The following is a 21,339-nucleotide window of genomic DNA, read 5'->3' as shown; positions in this document are numbered from 1 at the left end:
CTCAAAAGATCATCTAGTCCAATCCCCCTGCCAGAGCAGGAAAACTTAGGTGAGGTTACACAGGAAGGCGTCCAGGCGGGTTTTGAATGTCTCCAGAGAAGGAGAATCCACAACCCCCCTGGGCAGCCTGTTCCAGTGTTCCGTCACCCTGACTGAGAAGAAGTTTCTTCTCACATTTAAGTGGAACCTCTTGTGTTCCAGCTTGGACCCATTACCCCTTGTCTTACTGTTGGTTGTCACCGAGAAGAGCCTAGCTCCATCCTCGTGACACCCACCCTTTATATATTTATAAACATTAATGAGGTCACCCCTCAGTCTCCTCTTCTCCAAGCTAAAGAGACCCAGCTCCCTCAGCCTTTCCTCATAAGGGAGATGCTCCACTCCCTTAATCATCTTTGTGGCCCTGCGCTGGACTCTCTCCAGCAGTTCCCTGTCCTTCTTGAACTGAGGGGCCCAGAACTGGACACAATATTCCAGATGAGGTCTCACCAGGGCAGAGTAGAGGGGAAGGAGAACCTCTCTGGACCTACTAACCACCCCCCTTCTAATACACCCCAGGATGCCATTGGCCTTCTTGGCCACAAGGGCACAGTGCTGGCTCATGGTCATCCTGCTGTCCACGAGGACCCCCAGGTCCCTTTCCCCTACACTGCTCTCTAATAGGTCATTCCCCAACCTGTACTGGAACCTGGGGTTGTTCCTGCCCAGATGCAAGACTCTACATTTCCCCTTGTTATATTTCATTAAATTTTTCCCCGCCCAACTCTCCAGCCTGTCCAGATCTCGCTGGATGGCAGCACAGCCCTCTGGCGTGTCAGCCACTCCTCCCAGCTTGGTGTCATCAGCAAACTTGCTGATAGTACACTCAATTCCCTCATCCAAGTCATTGATGAATATATTGAACAGTATTGGTCCCAGAACTGACCCTTGAGGCACTCCACTAGATACAGGCCTCCAACCAGACTCCGCCCCATTGATCACAACTCTCTGGCTTCTCTCCTTCAGCCAGTTTGCAGTCCACCTCACTACCCGATCATCCAGTCCACTCTTCCTCAGTTTTGCCGTGAGGATGCTGTGGGAGATGGTGTCAAATGCTTTGCTGAAGTCAAGGTAGACCACATCCACTGCTCTGCCATCGTCAATCCACCTTGTTACGTCTTCATAAAAGGCTATGAGGTTGGTCAAACACGACTTCCCCTTGGTGAAGCCATGTTGACTGTCCCTGATGACCCTCTTATCCTTGATATGTCTTAAGATGGCACCAAGGATAAGGTGTTCCATCACTTTCCCAGGGATGGAGGTGAGGCTGACCGGTCTATAGTTGCCCGGGTCCTCCTTCTTGCCCTTTTTGAAGACCGGAGTGATATTTGCTTTCCTCCAGTCCTCAGGCACCTCTCCCGTTTCCCAAGACTTGGCAAAGATGATGGAGAGCGGTCCAGCAATGACTTCAGCCAGCTCCCTCAGCACCCTCGGGTGCATCCCATCTGGACCCATGGATTTATGGATGTCCAGATTGCTTAATTGCTCCCTAACCCAGTCCTCATCAACTGAGGCAGACTCCTCCATTGCCCTGCCTTCCTCTGGGGCCTCAGGGGTACGGGGCTCCTCAGGACAGCCTCCGGCAGAGTAGACAGAGACAAAGAAGGCATTCAGTAATTCTGCCTTCTCTGTATCTTCTGTCACCAGGGCACCCACCCCGTTCATCAGTGGGCCTACATTGCCTCTGGTGTTAGTTTTATCTGCCATGTATTTGAAGAACCTCTTCCTGTTGTCCTTGACCCCTCTCGCCAGGTTTAACTCTAAGGAGGCCTTAGCTTTCCTAGTTGCCTCCCTACATCCTCTGACAACAGCCTTATATTCTTCCCAAGTGGCCAGCCCCTCCTTCCATGATTTGTAAACCCTCCTCTTCCACTTGAGTTTGCCCAGCAGTTCCCTGTTTAACCACGCAGGTCTCCTGGCTCCCTTCCTTGACTTCCTGCGCGTCGGGATGCACTGGTCTTGAGCTTGGTAGAAGCAGTCCCTGAAAGTTAACCAACTATCTTGGGCGCCTTTACCCTCAAGCAGCCTTGCCCACGGGATTTCCTCCAGCAACTGTTTGAAAAGGCCAAAGTCGGCCCTGCTGAAGTCCAGGGTTGCAATTCTGCTCGGTATTCTGCTCCCACCACAGGAGATTCTGAACTCCACCATCATCTCCCCTTTCCTTTGAAAAAAACCTACCATATTATTTTATGCAACACCAAACATGTTCCTTGGTAAGGAGAAATGTGCACTGTGCCTTGGAAGAAGGGATGGTTGATTGCTCACAAGGTCTGCAGATCTTCAGATTCCCAGCAAGTATTTTGGTTCAACTGTTATTAGTTCTTTCTTATGTATTATTCACAAATAGTCCTGTGGTGGTCAATCTGTCTTTCCTACATATGAACAAAATATTTGCCAGTCATCTTGACTATTTTTTATCTGTTATTTAATCTAAAAATGTCAGTTACCTTGTCAGAGAGCAGAAAAATGCCTTATGTGCTCCACCCATGCACCATGGGCAGCAAATATTTGAAATAGAAAGTCAGTGACTGAGGATTTCAGATAGTGTGTTAAATACGATACCATAAACAGGGTTGAAAAAGTGCAAAATCTCAAAGACATCAAAAAATCAAAAGCTGTTGATGCATAGTTTGAACACTGATGTTTAAACCATGCCCATGTTTTCTAACATATAAATGGGAAGCAGCATAAAATCAGACAGGGAAAATGGTAATCCTAATTTCTGAAATCACTGCTTTTCACTTAGTGGTGTAAGAACAATATAATGGATACATAATATTTATGTGATATCAAAAATTACTGGTACTGTGGAGCATGACCTATATATAATGAGGGGTGTTTCCAGAGAAGTCTACTCAATTTTTATGCAGGCTACTCTCTTGAATGCCAATGAGGGACTTCAGTATTATTAAACTGCTAATTAAAATGCTCCTATTTGTTTTTCCTTGCTGGTTGCTTCATAGTTGAATGTGACTGGTCTGGAGTACATTGCTAAATATAACTGAGTACCTTCTGACAGGCTAGGAAATGGAAGAATATCAAAAAGGAGGAAGCTGATTGCCCATGAACATGAAAACGAAAAACAACTCGGCTTCTGGTCATTGAGGATGTAACTGTTGCTATGGTGAAGGTATACCTTTTTGCCATATTTTTCATATATCTAAGAAGAAAAGAAAAAAATAAAGTAATAAAGTAAGATATTATAACAATGAAATCCATGGGCAAAGTGTCTGACATTTTTGTACCTGTTGCCATCCTTTCTTTGAATTGGGTCTTTTGGATTGGGTCTCTGAACCCAAACTGCAATTAATATTTTTACTTCAAAATTATGTTCATACAGGACCATCCAATGACAGACTTTTAAATTCATGAGTTGTATTAAATGCTTAATTTTAGTGAATTTAAATTCTTCAGAGAGGAAACTCTACTGATTTGCAAACAGTCTTATGGGAAACAGTAGGAACTTGAGTGGATTTATTTTCCATTGGGAGAAAGATGTGATCTCCACAGCCTTTACAAATGCATGACAAGCAATAGAAAAAATTCTAGACTTCATTTTGTATGCAACATTTGAAAGGAGAGCTACTCCACCTTTGCTACCAGAAAATTTCTATGAAAACTGATTTTGGTTTTGTCTATAGAGATATTTAACCCTTCTCAGACATCAGAAAGTACTGTAAATTACCCTGAATTTACTTAAACATACTAAGACATTTACAAATCTCTAATTTTAGTGCTTGAGCTCTTATCTCTCAAAATCAACTTGGCCTACACTCAGCCTCAGAGTCCTAATGCTGCATTTCATGAACATCTGGATGTTTGTCAAAACCAGCCTCAAGTCATGTCCTGACAAGGAACATATACCAGGAAAGGTCATCTGAAAGCCCATTCCAGAAGATGAACAACTTGAACAAAGCACTCTACCATTTTTCAGCTGAAGAGAAATTTGTCCGTTGTCAGGACAGTCTTCTATTGCCGTCATGATCATCTCAGGTCATGACTGGTGATCGGGGAAACTGAGAAGTGCTGCCTTCATAAACATTTTTGAGTGCCTGCTGAAAGCATAGCTTGCTCCAACATCTGCACATTACCAATACATCCCTGAGGACAAAATAGTACAGAAAAAAGCAAAAAAATTTAAGGAAAGTTTAATAATAAATTCCTTATAACTAATAACTAGAAGAGATAAGAAAGCATAAATTAGTATCTCTAGACATTTTTCTTGCTCCTTCGTGAAATGTCATTGATGATCACAGCACTGTTCAAGTTAACAGAATGTCTAGAAAAATTACCTACTTTTTGGATAGGTTTTAATGCATTAAAATTTCGTTTGCATGAAAAAAGAAAAGTAGTCTGAAAGCTGTGAAAAATGTCTACCGGATAGCCTGAGAAGTTAATTTCTAAATATTTTCCAAATTATTTCAACTGAAAAAACAGAAGTTGGTATGGTCAGGAGAAGCAGTTGGTCCTAAATCTCTGAAAACAAACTGTACTGTTGAAATCTGCAGTGCAGTTTGTATAGCAACGGTCTCTGTACAGGAAAACTATTCATATATCACATACAATATAGTAATAATGCTTAGTACAGTGAGACAAGATAAATTCTGCCTTTCACATACACTTAATATTCTTTTGTAAATCTAAATAATCACATAGTATTTTGATGGTTACTTGCACTAGAATTCACTTTTAAAAGTGGGAAGTTACATTTGCAGCTTTTTAGTTACAATTAAAAGTAGTAAAGCACACAGTGCTTACTCAGTGATATTTTTTCACATTTGAGGACCACAGGATTATAAATTTTAGAAATAAAAAAGAGCAATGTAATGAACCCTGAAGTTATCACATATTCATTAATAATTCAATTTAGCAACAGTGCCAGATTTTTATGATAAGACAAGGACTGGCTACATTAGTACAATTTTTCCTTCTATGAACATCATATACAGTTATGCCCTTCTACAGCATAATATCCAGCTAAACTTAGGTGAAATAAAGAAGAAGTGAAAATAGATTCTTTCCATCAGAGATTTTTTGGCTTAAAAATAATCTTTTGAAACAGATACAGTTCTATGAAAGCTTGGCCATTTTCAGAACATGGCAGAGACAAGAGTTCTTAAAGGTGCACACACATTTCTTGAGACATTTCTTAAGCTGGTAGAAAGAATTTATCTGAAATTCCACCAGGCACAAGGGTTTGTATAAGTCCTTGTTCAGCACCTTGGTATAGTAGATGTCTGTAGACCTGTCAGACCTCAAAATCTGAAACAATGCCAAAGACTCGCAATGGCCTCTGAAATGTAGGGTGAGGAAATCCTTATATTCTTCAGCACACATTTGTTTTCCTCCTTCTTCCTCACTTCTACTCATTATGTTTCCCTTCTAATTTCCCACCTATCTTTAGGATCCCTTACTTACAAAAAGTACTGTCAAATGTGTGTGGCGTTTTACCAACACCAAGGAACAACGAGGTCTGTCTAGAAACTGAGACAGGAAGATTCCTGTTCCTAGGAAATGTAAGTTACTGATGGTAATTTATGAAAGTTAAAACATTTTCTCCTCTCAGTAGTAAAAAGGTTTAAAGCTGTTATTTTTCTGTGGCTAGTTTTAATGATAGAATATTCCTTTAACTTCAATTTCATTCATATTTTGGGAACTCCTAAGTCTTCACTGGGGAACCTAAACATACAAACTAGTGAAATTCCATCATTATAGCAGGTGCTGGCAATTTTGCTGAAAGGTTCCAATAGGTTGGATAGTGATCGTGGAGGAAATGAACTGTACTGAGCTCTTTGATTTACTGTTCTGTCTCAGTGCTGCTTGTGAGAGTTTGGTAAGGTAATGTGTCCTTTGCAGTGTTTAATCTCTGAGATATGAAGGTTTGGATGATTCTGGAAATAGGGAACAGCAGAAGATACTGAAACCTCCCATCATGATCCTGAACTAAAGACTGGGTAACTTTTCTATAAAGATCCATGATCCTTTTTTTTTTTTTTTTTTTTTTGAATGGACTAAGAAGGGAGCTAGGTTTGAATATCTAAATCTGAAACATTTAAAAAGCCAAGGATTTCAACGTTGAAGTGAGTATGCAATCCTTCATTTATTCTTTTGTGCGATTTTTAGTACAATGAGAAAAGTTAGGGATGGAGTGACAGCCTTATCTCTGAACTTTTTTGCTCTGTCTGGCCTTGTATCAACTTTAATGCTAATCAGATAATAATGGAAGGACAATTATTGATATATACTTCAGGAAATAATACTATACTTAAAAAATCAGAAACAAAGAATTCTAAACATGCATCTCAGAATCGATTCAGGACAAAGGCCAAAGCAGTTCTCCTATCAAGCTTGGAATTCTCTTGTCTTCTACAAGGAATTCAGCTTTAACTGTAGTACTATTATTATTATTATTATTATTATTATTATTTTTTTTTTTTTAAAGGATGACTATGGGTATGTGTCACTGCATACAACATTTCAATCAGATTTGGTCTCTGGAAACAGCCTCTCTAGGAGCAACACTTGGAAACAAGACTCTTCTGCGAAATCTACCCAAGGTAGCTCTTGGGCACAGGCGTAACACAGTAACAACAATAATAGAAGCAGATGGAAAACTGCAGCTCTGGGCTCTCTGATGACCATGCAATTTTTGTTAGGGGTTTCATGCTGAAGGTAAGATTTTGGGGACATGAGGTTTTGTTTTAAGCCATATGCTGCCTGCCAAGATATTGGTTGTTCTCTGGTCATTTAACCACTTGACACTCTGGCTGAATATTAGAAACTCTCGTCTAATTAAGCCCAAGCAAACTTCATCAGCGTAATACTAACAGTTTAACACAGCAAAGTAAGAGCTTCAATTTTTGTCCAGATTCTTAAACTGCTTTCTTGCTGGGGACACGGCATGGTGCCTGGTTGAGTAATCTATTCATAAAGTAAACGTTTAAATAAATGAAGTAGGCAAGAATGGGAGAGAGTGGGAACAGGAGCGTGTTTCCCCATTCTCTTGGTACTGCTTCACCTCATACTTTTAGGCAGGAGAATCAGTTCCTGAAATATTTCTTTGTCTTCTATATTGCCAGCCATGGCCTCTGGATACCTTGTGTAATGAAGCTACGTTTATAAGGTTTGGCTTCTTAGCCTGGATAGTACCTGCAAGCACTGCACACCTGAGGTATCTATACTAATCAAGACTCAATTACAAGTCTATTAGAGCTCTGGCTTCTACGCTTACTTTGAGAATAGATCAGTAGATAGTTTTGGAAAAGTCTCATCAAGAAGCATAGATCTTCAAATTAAAATTAAGTACTATACATGTTTTCTTAGTCAACAATATGCTAAAAATAAACCACTGCAAAATGCATTTTATGTACCACTTGACTATTACAGTCTGTGTGAACATGGACAAGTGCATGCAATAATTGTGTAACAAGATTTTGTAAGAACTTTCTTTTGTGGCCTTTTGAAGTCACATCCATGGAAATAAAAATTCCTTGTTATGAGTTCCCTGGTCGAGCTGACAAAAGTTAAAGATTAAGTATCACTAGCCACCTGAACCTCTGGTTACTAATTTAGCAATACAACTCCATTGGAGTTCTTATCATCCTCGCAGCTAGAGTCCCTGGGATGATGTTATTGTTTTTGGATCACAGCTAAAAATCCGGAATAAGGGTTTATTTTGGGGAGGTCATCATTACATTTCCAGTTAGTATATCCACGCTGGTTTATTTAGTCAATATTTTAAGTATTCTGGATATGATCAGAAGATATTTTAAGCCCTGTCAAAAGAACAAAGGATGACTATGATTTGGCTATGTAACAAGTCCAGTTTTAGCCCCAAATCCCTTTTCTCCTTGGAAAGGATTTTTATACTGATTGCTTCTAGAGCTTCAAGAAAATTATGTGTGAGTGCCCAGAACAGGTCCAGAATTTTGATAGCTTTCAGATAAGGGTTACATGAGTTAAAGTTAAATGCAAAGAATATCTTTAATGAGAATAATTGAACACTGGAACAGTCCCAAGAAAGTTAATGTTTTAGAGCCAACAATAACAAAAATAAGATGCTAGCAAAAGTAATAATGCTTGAACTCCAGAAAGGTCTTTTCAGAGCCTCAAGTTTTCGAACTCTCAGTGAGCTAACTTACACTCTGCCTGTAACTTTTGCATTTTTCACCTGTATGTTTTGATTTCATATTGATGTAACCATCTCTAGTGATGTCCTGTTCAGCATGGGATAATAGATCTGCACTCAGAACTAGCAGAACAAAACACACTTCTTGACCCTATGTATTTCCCTTGAACTAGAGGAAAATGAGAAATTGGCAAGAAAGGATTGTATTCTGCTCTGCTGAAAGATACACCTGAATGCAGATGGAGAAACTCGTCCCTCGGTTTTCAGCAGGAGGCTAACTTCCCAAGCCAGCCAAGAGCTTTGTTTGGAACTGCCAGGCAGGAATATTGCTTATTTTAAGAAGCCATGGAGAGAACTTCTTGGCTGACTGTCAAGCATCTATGGCAACTGGCTAAGGTTGCACCTGCACCTGTGCAAGGAGTATCATTCATTATTCTGAAAGACCTGCAATGAGTTTCTTTTGGATGAGAGCATGAATAAGCCACTATGTAATGTAAGTGTTAATTTTTGCAGGGGACTTCTTGTGGTATTGCAGTCCTTTCCAGAAACCAGAGAACAAGCTGGTCCTGCAAGTAGCCTTTTACTCTTTAAAACCACATTATGGCAGAGCCCAATGTACTAGCTAAGATCAATTTTTGATGACACAGGTAAGAAATGGTGGAAATATGTATAGGTGGAGTGAAAAGGTCTTGCGTGGAATTGGAAAAGTAGTGGTACTAACTGCAGATGCGTAACAGAGAGCTGCATTGATTTTGTTTAACCCCTGATAAAACTTGTGCAGGAAGAGTTACCATGGCAACAAGGTCCAAATCAGGCTAGCATGAACTAAAGGCTGAGATAACACAATCCCATTTTTAGCACTCCAAAGGGAGAAAATTGCTGATGATCACACTAAAGATGGAAGCAATACCATCTCAAGCTGCATAATGTGCTGGTAGGTCAACAACTGAAAGTAAAGAACGTCATCAAGAAGAACATTTCATGAGCAACCTCTCTCACTCCCCAGTTATTACAAATCAATAAGAATTTAGTGAGATGTAAAATATCAAAATATAAAAGTAAGAATTCTGGATGTCTCTATCCTGTCAAAAGTGTAGTTCTGAAATCAAAATATGATTGTTGAAAGTCATCATACAGCCAGCTAAATGTTCAAGAACTCTGTCTTTTCTACACTGGTTCTTCTGAGGCTCTCTGCAGGATCATCTCCAAACATATATCCTTATAGATTAACTATGCTGGATCAAAACATGAAGCCACTCTCTCCTATGTCTAAATTGTTGAAATCAATAGAATATTACTTTACAAGCCAGTGGTACTCTGCAGCCTCATACAGGATGTAGGATGTGCCACAGAAGTGACATTGAAGGTCTATGACTATGAGGTACCTGCTGCAGCTATGGTGACATATAGACAATCTGAACAGGGACCAGAGAGGGGCAGTAAGCCAAATGGCCAAAAGTATACTCAGTTCTTGGCAAAGGACTCTTACGATTGGATCTTCTCCTCAGATAGACTTCCAGTATACCACACTTCTGTCTAACTCAGACATTACCAGATACTATACAGTCTTTGTGAGAACTAAAAAACTTGTTGCTTGTCTTGTCTCTTCTTTTCTTCCTCAATGGAGCAACTTTTTTTTTTCCAAAGACAAAACTGTGGTAAATTTTATTCTTTCAAAAGCAATGCAAATAAATATCTCCAAGAGGATGTTGAGTGTAATCCACTAGGCAACAATCATAAAAGCCTACGGGTCTTGATGCCACATTGACACCTGAGAAGCCTGTTTGTAATTCTGCTGCAGGCATGACACAAAAGATCACTTCCATCTTGTCTAGGTGGCAGCATATGTTTTCTCATAAGAAATGTGAAGGTTATTCAGGCAAAGCACCTCTGTCAACAGATTCTTTGTGAAGAGCAGATTGAATATTTCATGGGGACATTTTCCTGACAGATTTGTTGTCAGTCTTGGCTTCCTGCCCTAAAGATGCTTCTCTGATCGAACAGCAATGTCTTTGTTCTGAGTAGCCACACTCTGTATTAACGTCTTCCTTCATTGAGCATTATACCTGCTCTGGATGCTTAAAGTGTTCTAATTTGTTATAAACTACTCTGCAACTCTAAAATTGGTATTATGCTGCATTTAGGATTGGGGTTTAATTGTGCAGTGTGAAAGACAGGCATACCAGAAACAGTAATTTGTCAAACAAAACACTGGACCATAAAAGTGTATTGTTCAAGGAACCGTGCTTTCCCTACATAAAAACAAAAATCCTGCAAGTATCAGTTTAGATGGCTTCTTGACTGTTGCTGCCTGACCACAGCTACTATCTACGGTTCCTGGTATTTTGCAGTACTAAATAGTGGTGAAATTGTTTAATTTTTCACTGAATTTTCTTTCATTAAGATTACTCCCAAGAGCCTCTAAGGTGAATGTAAGCACAGAAATAGTTACCCGATCTCTTGCCAGGACAACCATTTTCACGTTACCATATGAATCAAAACCTACAGGGAATCTCTTGCGTCCTGAAAACAAAATATTTTAATCCAGGGAGAAACACTACCTAGCATCGAGTTCAACAAAGCACTTTGCTGAGGAAATAAAATCAACTCTGCTAATAAATAATCCAATACACTAGCTTCTCCAACCAGTTTAAAACATGGTGTCTCAGAAAACAGACATTTTTTAATAGATAACTTACACATATATAGGTATATCTCAAGGACAATAAGGTAGTTTAGTGCTTAAACAGCTCTGCACTGATAGGTGAGAATTTGTAGAAAGGTGAAACTGATATCCTCTAGTTGTATATAACCATTAGGGGACAATGCACAAACTTTTTACTGCTCAGCTGGATTCTCAAGAGCTGCTTTAGTAACAGCTAACATGGGACCCTAATGTACCCAGCATTACCAAGTGAAATACCAATGAATAATGAAGCAGTGCTGTCTAATGTAAGAAATGAAGTTAATTACCTTTCTCTATTTCACTTTGAAAGGACAATTTCCGTCTTCTTAGTTTGCAGTTATCTCCATCCGTATCATTAGTAGTTTGTGATCTTATTACAAGGTCAGACTTGATTAATGAAATATGAAACATAATGACAGATTAGTCCCATCTAAAGAGAGCAAGTTTTCAATAGGTGATTGACTATTAATCATGTTCAAGCTTTAAGAAAGGCGATATTACACAAGTCAGTCTGCATCAACCTCTCCATCCCCAGCTAATGGTATTGCTCAATGCTAACATCAAAAAGTTTATGCAGGTTGAGCAAAACCAACAATGTCACCACATGATGATGGAGCAAAAGTATAATAATAAGATAATAAGATTATAAGATCATATGGAAAAAACATGTATTCTTGTGTTCTCAGCTTCCTAAAATTGCACAGATGTGGTTTAAGTAATGTTAGAGAAATTAATGAAAAAAATTAAATAACCTCTAACAGAGAATGTATACTATTGCAAGAAGTAATATGGTAACTGATCATAGTTAGATTATAAAGGTTACATTTTACAACAATAAACGTAAGGCTGACAAACACCAGACACTTTACCCCTCATTATTGTATCTTTCTAGACCCTCCCTCTCTATCAGATTTATTTCATTCAGATACTTATTTCCATAGGAGAACACGATATTGTCTTTTTCTATCCATCTTATAGAAGGTGGATGAGCTTGCTTTTTTTGTTTTCTTTCTTCCCTCCTCCCCCCCCATAATAAATACGAGATGCATTTAACTCTTCTTTCTACTTATTTACAACCAAGAAATTTACAAATAAGCAAATGTAACACCAGTCATGCTCTTTGTGTGCACACCCATGGCATTGGCTTCAGCCACTTCCCTTCCCTGTGCTAGTGAGGTTTCCTGTACCACTCAAGTAAGCATATGGAAGAATCCATAAGTAAGCATGTGGGAGAAGGGCAGAGGGAAATAAGTGGGAAGTATTTAAATCTTTATTTCCTTCATTGTAAACCTGGTTGGTAAGGTGTTTCAGTGGTGACCCACTGGTAGAGAAACTGCTGGAAGAATAAGACACTTTTACATAAATAAGAGGACAGGAGCAGAAGATGAGGCAGAAGCACCTATTATTCAGATAACAACTCTGGATCTGAGTGATGTTTGGAAGATCAGAATGTGCTCATCACATCTTTTGGGGTGATTTTCTGGATTGCAATAGACAATGGAAGGAAAGGGAAATTGCTAGAGAAAACTGATTTTGCAAGCTCAAAGGCATGAGTGAGCCTGTCCTCCCTTCCCTGTTTCTGTGAAGTCTAGTAAATTTTTCTTAGTGGATGGCACAGCAGTAAGAAATAACTACTGAAAAATTTCTAAAAAACATGAGGAGCAAGGAATTTCCTTGTGTATTCTACACCACAACACAGAAGATGGAATTTTGTTTCAATTGTCTCAGATCTAAAGAAAAAATAATGATAAAACATCAATGACAATGTAATTGCAGGAAATAATTGTTCAGACTAAAATCATTAATATGAATTTTTCCTCGATGATTTTTTTCAACTATTGGACTTTCAGTTTTAACTTACATTTATAACTAGACTATAAATTCATTGTATTGTATTTCACATGTAATTCATAATGATGACCTTTTCAATACACACAAAAGGTTGACTTTGAAAATAAATAATAGAATTGGTCTTTTCTTTTTGGAATGATCTTTTATTAAAAAAAAAGGCTCAGCATAGAAAGAAATGACATTTATTGTCAGAAGTTATATTTGTTTTAATTTTAAAACTAAAGATCCACATGTGATTAGCAAGGATGTCCCTATTATTTACAGCCCCAAACTTGGCATTCTTTGTCTCCTTGTTTCTCAGAAAGCCTTTGAGGCCAAATTATGCTAGTCTCTTCTCACTGAGCCTCTGTTTTTCCTTAAAAGTATGGTCAGAAACCACAAAATGGTGGTATCTCAGAAATAATGGAGTGTACACTAGACATTCTATGGGTGGTGTAATCCATGTTTTTTGGCCAGTGCGCATGTACCCTGCAACTTTCTAGGGAAAGCTTTAGGCTCAGTAGCATGAGCTGGGCAGCAGTCTTTCCACTCTCCCCTTCTGACCAAACCTCCCCTTTCTTTCCCAATTCAGACTGACCCCAGCAGTCCGAGGTAAGGAGACACTGGTCATTTTTCTGCTTCATTGAAGATGCAATCTGTGGAAAAGGGGACACTTAGGAGAGTCACTGCGTGAAAAAGAGGCCAAGAAATCCCTGCAAATCTGAAGACCGACAAAAATTTGAAAAGTCTCTTATATGCTTTTAGTCTCCTAGGAGGTAGAGTGCACTCCAAGATAAGAGAATTAACAATTCATGTTTGAAAGGCAATTAAATATTTTCTTTTGTTAGACACAGAATGAATCAGGATAATCCAATTTATCTTTATTTTATGGCTGTGACCCAAGCTATAATCATGTGAAAAAAACATATTTTCCATGGCTTTAACAAAACATCAAAAATCACCCTGTCTGAAACTTTGATAATCTTTAAATATGGTACCAAATCCTGTTAGATTAATATCATCTGAATAATTTAATTGTTTTCTGCTGAGTTCAACTGACTTTGGTAGGAGCAATCAGCTGGGTATATTTTTTTAAAACAAGATTTGACCTCAGGCTTTTAGCCTTTAATTTTGCTAACCTTGTTTTTTCAATTTTTATTTTCAACTTTTGTTACTGTGGGACAGATTTGACCCAATATTAAGAAAAAAAAAATTATGTACCTTTGCAGTTTCGTCTCTCAGATTAAAAGTCAGTTCTAAATTGGTGAGGAAGAGATCAGAAAATTCAGGGTACATGTCCAAAACTTCTAGCAGATCTTCTCGCTGGATCTTATGCAAATCACAATAAGTTAAAGCTCTCACATCTGCATTTGACTTTCCTGGTTTTGCATAAAGATGTACCATCTCTCCAAAAATATCATTTTTCCCTGCAGAAAGAAATTAGAGACAGATTATTATTTTAAATCTGAATAAACCATTACATTGAATTATGTATTTCTTTATGATAATGGTGTAGAATACTTGATTTTACCTGAAATGATACAATCAGACTACCGTTGCACATATGTTTTTGTAAATTAAAGGCATTATTAAATATTAAAAGTAAAATCATTAAAATCAATGAAATGACATAGACATGTAACTGGAGTAGGTGAAAGGAAAATCTAGTTTCCTCACAATTTTTCCTCAGTTCCATCCAAATAGCATGACTAGAAGATGTTCCTTTGTACTTTATCATAAAAACATTATTTGCTGATTTTAATCATGTTCTTATGACAAAGATATAAATTCTGTTGTTCAGTAGAGTCCAGGACCTGTATGGCCTGGAATCTCATTTAGTTAAGAATTACACAAAGAAACAGACCATACTTTAAATGTATTTTAGTAGAAAATGACTTAGTTTTTATATTTTTCAGAGGGAATGGAAAACTTCCGAGATGCAGAAGGTTTTTTGAAGAAGCTCTTTAAACATAGCTTTTTCCGTTTTGATATTTCTACAATTCTTTCCACCAATGTTGACACATTTGCAGTACCTGTTTGCTGAAATTGTCATCTCTAACTGCTTGTTTTCCCCAAATCTGCACCTAACCTTCATAAATGCAGCACAACTGCTGCAATAGCCATGTGCAAAATATGCTCTAAACTACGGGTTGTAGGGCTTACCTGAGTGAAAACTGGGAAAAAAAGTTGTGGAAAATAATTGCGGTCATAGCAACTGAGAAACAGTAGACTGGTAAAAAAGAATACAGGTGTGATTTGACTTTTATATTAGGTTACTGTAAGTTGTTCTGGTTTCTCCATTTTCTAAAAAGGAAGCTGAAAACTGGGTGACCAAACAGCTAAAAGATGTAAAAAGTAATTTAAGGTTGATTTACAGCGAGGATTTTAAGAGCAGCCTGTTTAGTTTATCAACAGGAAGATTAAGAGATAACCTGATTATATTGCAAATATCCTTATAGAGAGGAAAAATTACTTGGTACTAAATGCCTCTAGAATGTAACAAGGAATGCATAGCAAGAACTAATGGAAAGAAATTGAAGCAAGATAATTTTATACTGGAAATAAAGCATACACTTTTAACAATAGAAATTATTAACCTTAGAAATAAACTGCCAAGTAAAGTGATCCATTTTTCATCGTGTTATATCTTCAGATGAAAAGACATTGCTTTTCTTTCATCAAACACACTTTATTAGACACAATAGATAGTTAAAGGTAAGAAATGTAGCAGAAGTCAGTGATGAAACAAAGGTTGTCCAGTATAATCTAATAGTCCTTCTGGCCTTAATGTTTATGAATGCAGAGGTCCCTACTCAAGACATATAATACCTTCTCTGCAATATGACTATTGACATGATTGCAGTATTTTTATATCTTGTCTGCAAAGCTTAAAGAGGTGGTAGGTTCTACTAGGTCCACAGCCATTGTATTTTCTAAGGATTTGGCACAGCATTGCTGTTGTCAGGTCAGTATCAGACAGTGCTGACAGGTTAAGGAAAACTCGAGGACAAACCCAGCATTTCTCAGAACTCTTTGATTTCTGTAATGAAGTTGCAATACTTATTAAGGATGGAATCTTCATCCATGCTACCTCTGTTTGACTGAAGCCTTTTCAACTCCAGAGGACAAAGCTTTGGGTGTTTATGTCCATTTCTGTGTGTAGGTTTTTTCAGAAAGAGGAATTAACTAAAAATGTTTGGCTAGGTACTGATAATCTTTGTTAGCTTTCTGTTTGATTTCATTGCAGAATAATGTTAATTTGTGTCACATTCCGTTATTTTTTAGCAGATTCTTCAAGACACAGTAGACTCATTGACTGGAGCCAGCTGCCAGGCAGGCTACTGCCTCATGGATGGTGCAACAGATGTGGGCCCAGAGACCAGTTCCTTTTGGCTGAAGTTGTTTACAAGTTTCCCTCTTTCTGTCTGGACCACCATGCTCTGGGAGAGTGGGGCTCCAAACTATGGCCCAGCCGTGAGGAGCTGTAGGCTGGAAGAGATGCCGTGGCATTGCCCTGCAAATACCCAAGTTTCTGGCTGCAGTGTGAGAGCACAGGGATCTGATGTGCATAACATTTTGACCTGTCTACATCTTTGTTCCAGATGAAATTAACAAGTTCACAAACTTGACAGTTTTTCTTGATTGTGAGTGCTATAGAAATTTAAATGTTTTTTATATAAGTGGTGAAATCCTTGATGAACCACAGTGTTAGTAATCAGGGGAAGGAACTCACACAGGCAAGTAAAGACATCAGTGTTATACTTGTGTGTCCCCTACATTGCTTGTGCCTGAAGCTGGCCTAGCTGGTGAGGTGCAACAGCATGAGATGACGAATTATCTTGATAACACCATCTAAACCTAGAGGAGGATTGCTGTAGGCACACCTTTGTACTTCTGCTCATGTATCCACCCTGCAAAGTATTAGCAGAATAGTTAGTCACAAGTGGATTAATAGCAATATACTGCTACCAGTCCACGTTTTGCTTCATCTACTTTTCTGGCTGTAAGTTCCTACAGTGGAAGACAAACAGAAAGGAGAACATATGAATGATGTTGGTTTCTGTACAGCAAAATCCTTATTCATCTACTCAATTATTCTTTGTGTTCTTATTACCTGACAGTAAATTGGAGAAACAAATCAGTGGTCTTGTGTAGGTAGAGTTTTAGTTATTTTACTTTTAAAATTGCTGTAGCTAATTAAGTTTTATTGGTTCCAAAGAACAGCCATCACCAGCTGCAAGTGAGCTCCCAGCTGGATTGAACATTGCTCCGAGACATCTTCATTGGGAAAGAAAATAATCCATGTGATGCAAACAAGAATGTGCTAATAGGAAATATAGGGGGAACACTGGTGTTACTACACTTAGGTATTAACCTAGATCAGATTAATCTGTTACTCTCTTCATTTTCTACATGCTCAGTGGGAAGAAGCAGACATTTCTGCAAACCTGTAGAAGATATTTTGAATGCTTAAGGTAGATACATGACTTTTGTCCAGTTAGCATATAGGTGGTCTTTTGTCTCAGTACCCTGATACACTGTTCAAGAAAAGGTTATACTTGACTTTGGTTCTTGCAGCATAATCAGAACTGGAGTAATTTGATATCTGCTTGACTCAACTTGCAGCTTACCACTTACCCAGGGATAAATCTGACTAACTCCTGCTCTTATATTTTAGATATTCAAGGATGTGGGCAAGAATTATTGCAGTAATGTAGATTTTGCTCCTTAAACAAATATTTCTCTGCTTGATTATAAATAACAGTAGGTAAAACATTTACAAATTTCCTTCCCTAGGATAAACAAGGCATATTTCTTTTCAATCCCCTGATTTTTTTAACATGACTTGTAGTAATCTACTTACCAAGAATGGCTACAACAATGTCACTCTTAAGGATTTCAATGGAGCCTCTTGACACAAAGTAAAGAGCAGTGAGAACATCTCCACAGTGCACTAAAGTGTCTCCAGGAGGTGCATGTGTTGTCTTAAATTTCATAGCCAAAGCTCGAAGACAGCCTTTACTGGCCCCCCGGAAAGCTTTACAATTCTGAAGCAAATTTTGGTTGAGGTGCAGACAAATGTCAGCTTGTAAGCATTCTGGAAACCCCTTCAGGACCTGGGAAGACAAGCATAAGGTTTTCATGTGAATGCTATGAAATTTGCTTTATATAACTTTTATGTTTTCTTCCTGAACAGAAAGAAAGAAGTGACAAACAAATAGAGGTGGCCTTGAGAGCTGTCAGAATAATACAATTCAACAAGTGCATAGCGTAATCGATATTGCAAAGCTTATACAATGTGAATATTAATGCACATACTAATGTATGTAGTGCTTACAAGATTTGTTACTAAGATTCATTTCATTGCAAGGAATGGTATCAAGGTATATGAATGAATATACTGCAGTAAAATAACAAATAAGACAGCTAAAGGAAGAGTCTTAACTGAGTTTCACCTATTTGGACAAATATGTCTACTTCCTTTTAATCAATTATAAAAGTACTACATTTAATATAAGAAAGATTTTTGCTGAAATAAACATGACACCTGTAAAAAGAGATGTATCTGAACAAAATCAGATGTTTTTCAGAGGGAGGCCATTTTATTGGGATATTCATGTTAAATATATTCTGCTTGAAGGTGTAGGACTTAGATTTTTATCAGAAAAAGCGACATGTGCCACTGAAACGATGTTTTGCAGCTTTACATAGGCACATGATTAGTTCAGCAAAGCATGGGGCTAGTTGTTAAGGTCCTTGATCATCTCTTACTCAGAACAATGGGAATTTGCCTGAAGTAGAACCATGGGATTCCTCTTGGGTACCATGGTAACATGTTAATTTTGTTTAGAAGACAGAAAGTGAGCTCCTTATAGCATGGTCATTCTGTGTGAACTTTAAAAAATTGTCTAGGATCATCTTACCTCTGCTTCTTTTAGAGTCAATAAACATGTCTGGTACTGAGTTCTGTGGGAGTACAGCTCACCTTGTGACTCTGCCTGGTATGTTGAGGAATGGGCCTGACACATTATTATGCACCACCCTGTCTTTCCATTAAATCTTGTTACCTGCTGTCAATGATGTTAATGGGTCATATACTTTCCCTGGGACCAGCTACATCTGTTGCATATTTCTAAGGACAAAACATGAATTGATTCTACCAGTGTTATGAATATATGTGCAGGATCTGTCTTTTTTGTTATTAGAGCAGTCTATTAATTCACTCCTGTTTATGCTCTGAACTGTTTTTCTACAAACATATAAATGTTCCTGCAAAGAAAAAAATATAAAAAATGCATTCACTTGTTGCTATATTAATTCTTACTTCAGCACAATAAAGGTCTGTGCACTCTTATTCCGTAAAGATATTCACAGCTCATATCCCTTACTAGAGGAGAAGATGAACATGTTTCTGATATGAAGCTTCTGTCCACACAAGCCAAGCTATGATTTACAAATGAAATATTAGTACCTTCAATTGAGTTGAAATGTTTCTATGATTGCTAATGGAAATCAATGCTGTGAAATAACAGACAGAATGTTTTTACACACATATATACAAAAATTTTATGAGCTATAGAGCATTGCAACATGAAATTTATACTTCATCAGAAAAAGCCAGCATTCAACAACAATAAGCAAAAGAAAATATGATAAATTAAAAGCTTCTTTGGTGCCACTCTCTTTTCAGTATCTATCATACCACAAGAAGTAGCTTAGTATGCAATTACGCTTTTTAATTGAATCTAATTATATTGAAATAAAAATATTGTGAGTTTTAGCAACTTATTTACTGAATAATACTGAGGATCTGATAGCCAAATATGTCCAGTTAATTATACAGGTGGAAAAAACTTGCAGGTTTTTATTTTGAAATTTTTCTCTGGTCATATGAGTGAAAAAGACCTATGGATGCTTTGCTTTATGACTGTCCGAAAATAATTTAGAAGAGCTCCGTTTTTTGTTGGATGCAAAATAGGAAAAATATTTTCAATTCAGAGGTACTTGTACACAAAGGTATTTGAATTGTTAGGAAGTCAAGAGCACAGCCTTAGGATAAATTGTATTCATTTTTCACATCAGCTTCTGTTTATCTCATTTATGAAGGGATTGTACTTTACCATTAAGCAAAACCTATGCAGACGATGTGTGTTGGTTTATATTTCTGAAGATACTTTGGAGATTTCTTTAAAGAAACAATTATCTTGGTTATTAATTTATACTTGACATGAAACTGTTGTAAAATCATTGCATATTAGTTAATAGTTATTCGTATGCAAATAACATAGGAAAAATACTAGCCTCTGTTCAAGTATCTGTGATTTAAATGTCCCTGCCCCACAGAGCTTACAGTCTAAACCAGTTGTTTTACATCAGAAGGGAAGAACATTTGCTCTTTAATACCACAATTGTCAAATGTCTGGAAGGAAGACAGGTGCTCAAATAACATTGATTTCCAATGGAGTTTTGGAGATGACTCACTAACATAGGTTTAGAAATGCAAGAAAGAAGGTGATTTGAAGATCCATTTGTTAAAACATTGCTATACACTACGGTACTAAAACGAGCTTACCGTAATTTGGACATTTTATATAGTGAGGTATTTAATCCAAGTCCAGTAGTTGACACTATATAGAATTTGATGTTTCCAAACTAAGTTTTAAATTGTGCAATATGGACAACATCTTGCCAAACCAAGCCTCCATGTACATTTCTAGTATTCAGATTTTTATTACTTTGAGAAAATGCTTCTTATTCATACATTTTTAGTTTGTGGTAATAAGGAAGTATATGATTCTCACAGATATCTTTGATTGTGTACATCAGGAACAATTGTATTGAAATTCATGTTCTTATAATGTGGCAATTAACATCAATACACTATGTGTACACTTACTGACAACTCTACATTTTAGAAAATCATCCATGCAGTCTTCAAAATCATGAGATTAGCTTAAAAATAAAAAAACTCTAAATATTGCATTTCACCTCTTTACATTTGCTGTGAGCTTTTGGAGTCAAAACACATTAAAGTCACACTGCAATGTGACAACAAAAATTCAAAATAGACTTTTCTAAACGACTGAAAGACAGCATAATCTTGTAATTATATGAATGTGGGACTAGCTAATAAAAAAAAATCCAAAATAAAATTTTGAAAATGATAAAGCTAGAATTGCTCTTTAAATAGCATTATTCTCAATGACAAATCCAAAATTAATAAATCATTTGAATACACATTTGGATTTCAGTTGCTCCATTCTTTCCTGATGTATATCTATTGTTACACACAATATCTACTCAATAGTGATTCCATTGAGGCCTGGTGAGAAAAATCTTGGATTCTCATGGTTAGAATCATAGTTAGAATCAGAACTCATACATAATTCAATAGACAGAGATCTTCTAAACAAGAAATGTAACAAGACATAAGATCAGCCTCAACCCTTCCCCCTCTCAAAAATAAAAAAAAAAAAAAGGAAAAGCAAAACCAGTTATGGTGCCGTGACTATAGGCTCCAGTTGTCTCTCTTTGGCGGTTATCAACTCCAAGTTCAGTCTTCTCTTCCTGTCTGGAATAAAACTTATTCCAGGTCGAATAACATTGGTTTATCTACTTGGCATGCTTAGAGAGGAGGAAAGCATCATTCAGTGAG

General features: G+C 37.4%; 1 protein-coding gene across 8 annotated transcripts in view; it reads right to left on the bottom strand.

Moving 5' to 3' along the window:
- The window catches only part of KCNH7 (potassium voltage-gated channel subfamily H member 7), a 224,974-nt gene that overhangs the window by 15,447 nt on the left and 188,188 nt on the right, over positions 1-21,339 (bottom strand). For all 8 annotated transcript variants that reach the window (XM_065637277.1, XM_065637274.1, XM_065637275.1 and 5 more), the window contains 3 exons: positions 17,548-17,800; positions 13,905-14,110; positions 11,141-11,240 (listed from right to left, as the gene is read on the bottom strand). In XM_065637277.1, the coding sequence (XP_065493349.1) occupies positions 11,141-11,240; positions 13,905-14,110; positions 17,548-17,800 (559 nt within the window). The remainder of the gene's footprint in view (positions 1-11,140; positions 11,241-13,904; positions 14,111-17,547; positions 17,801-21,339) is intronic.

This window comes from Caloenas nicobarica, chromosome 6 (genome assembly GCF_036013445.1).
Source record: "Caloenas nicobarica isolate bCalNic1 chromosome 6, bCalNic1.hap1, whole genome shotgun sequence".
Taxonomy (NCBI): domain Eukaryota; kingdom Metazoa; phylum Chordata; class Aves; order Columbiformes; family Columbidae; genus Caloenas; species Caloenas nicobarica.
Note: the sequence above shows the minus strand (reverse complement) of the source record. Positions and strands in the feature narration are given on the sequence as shown.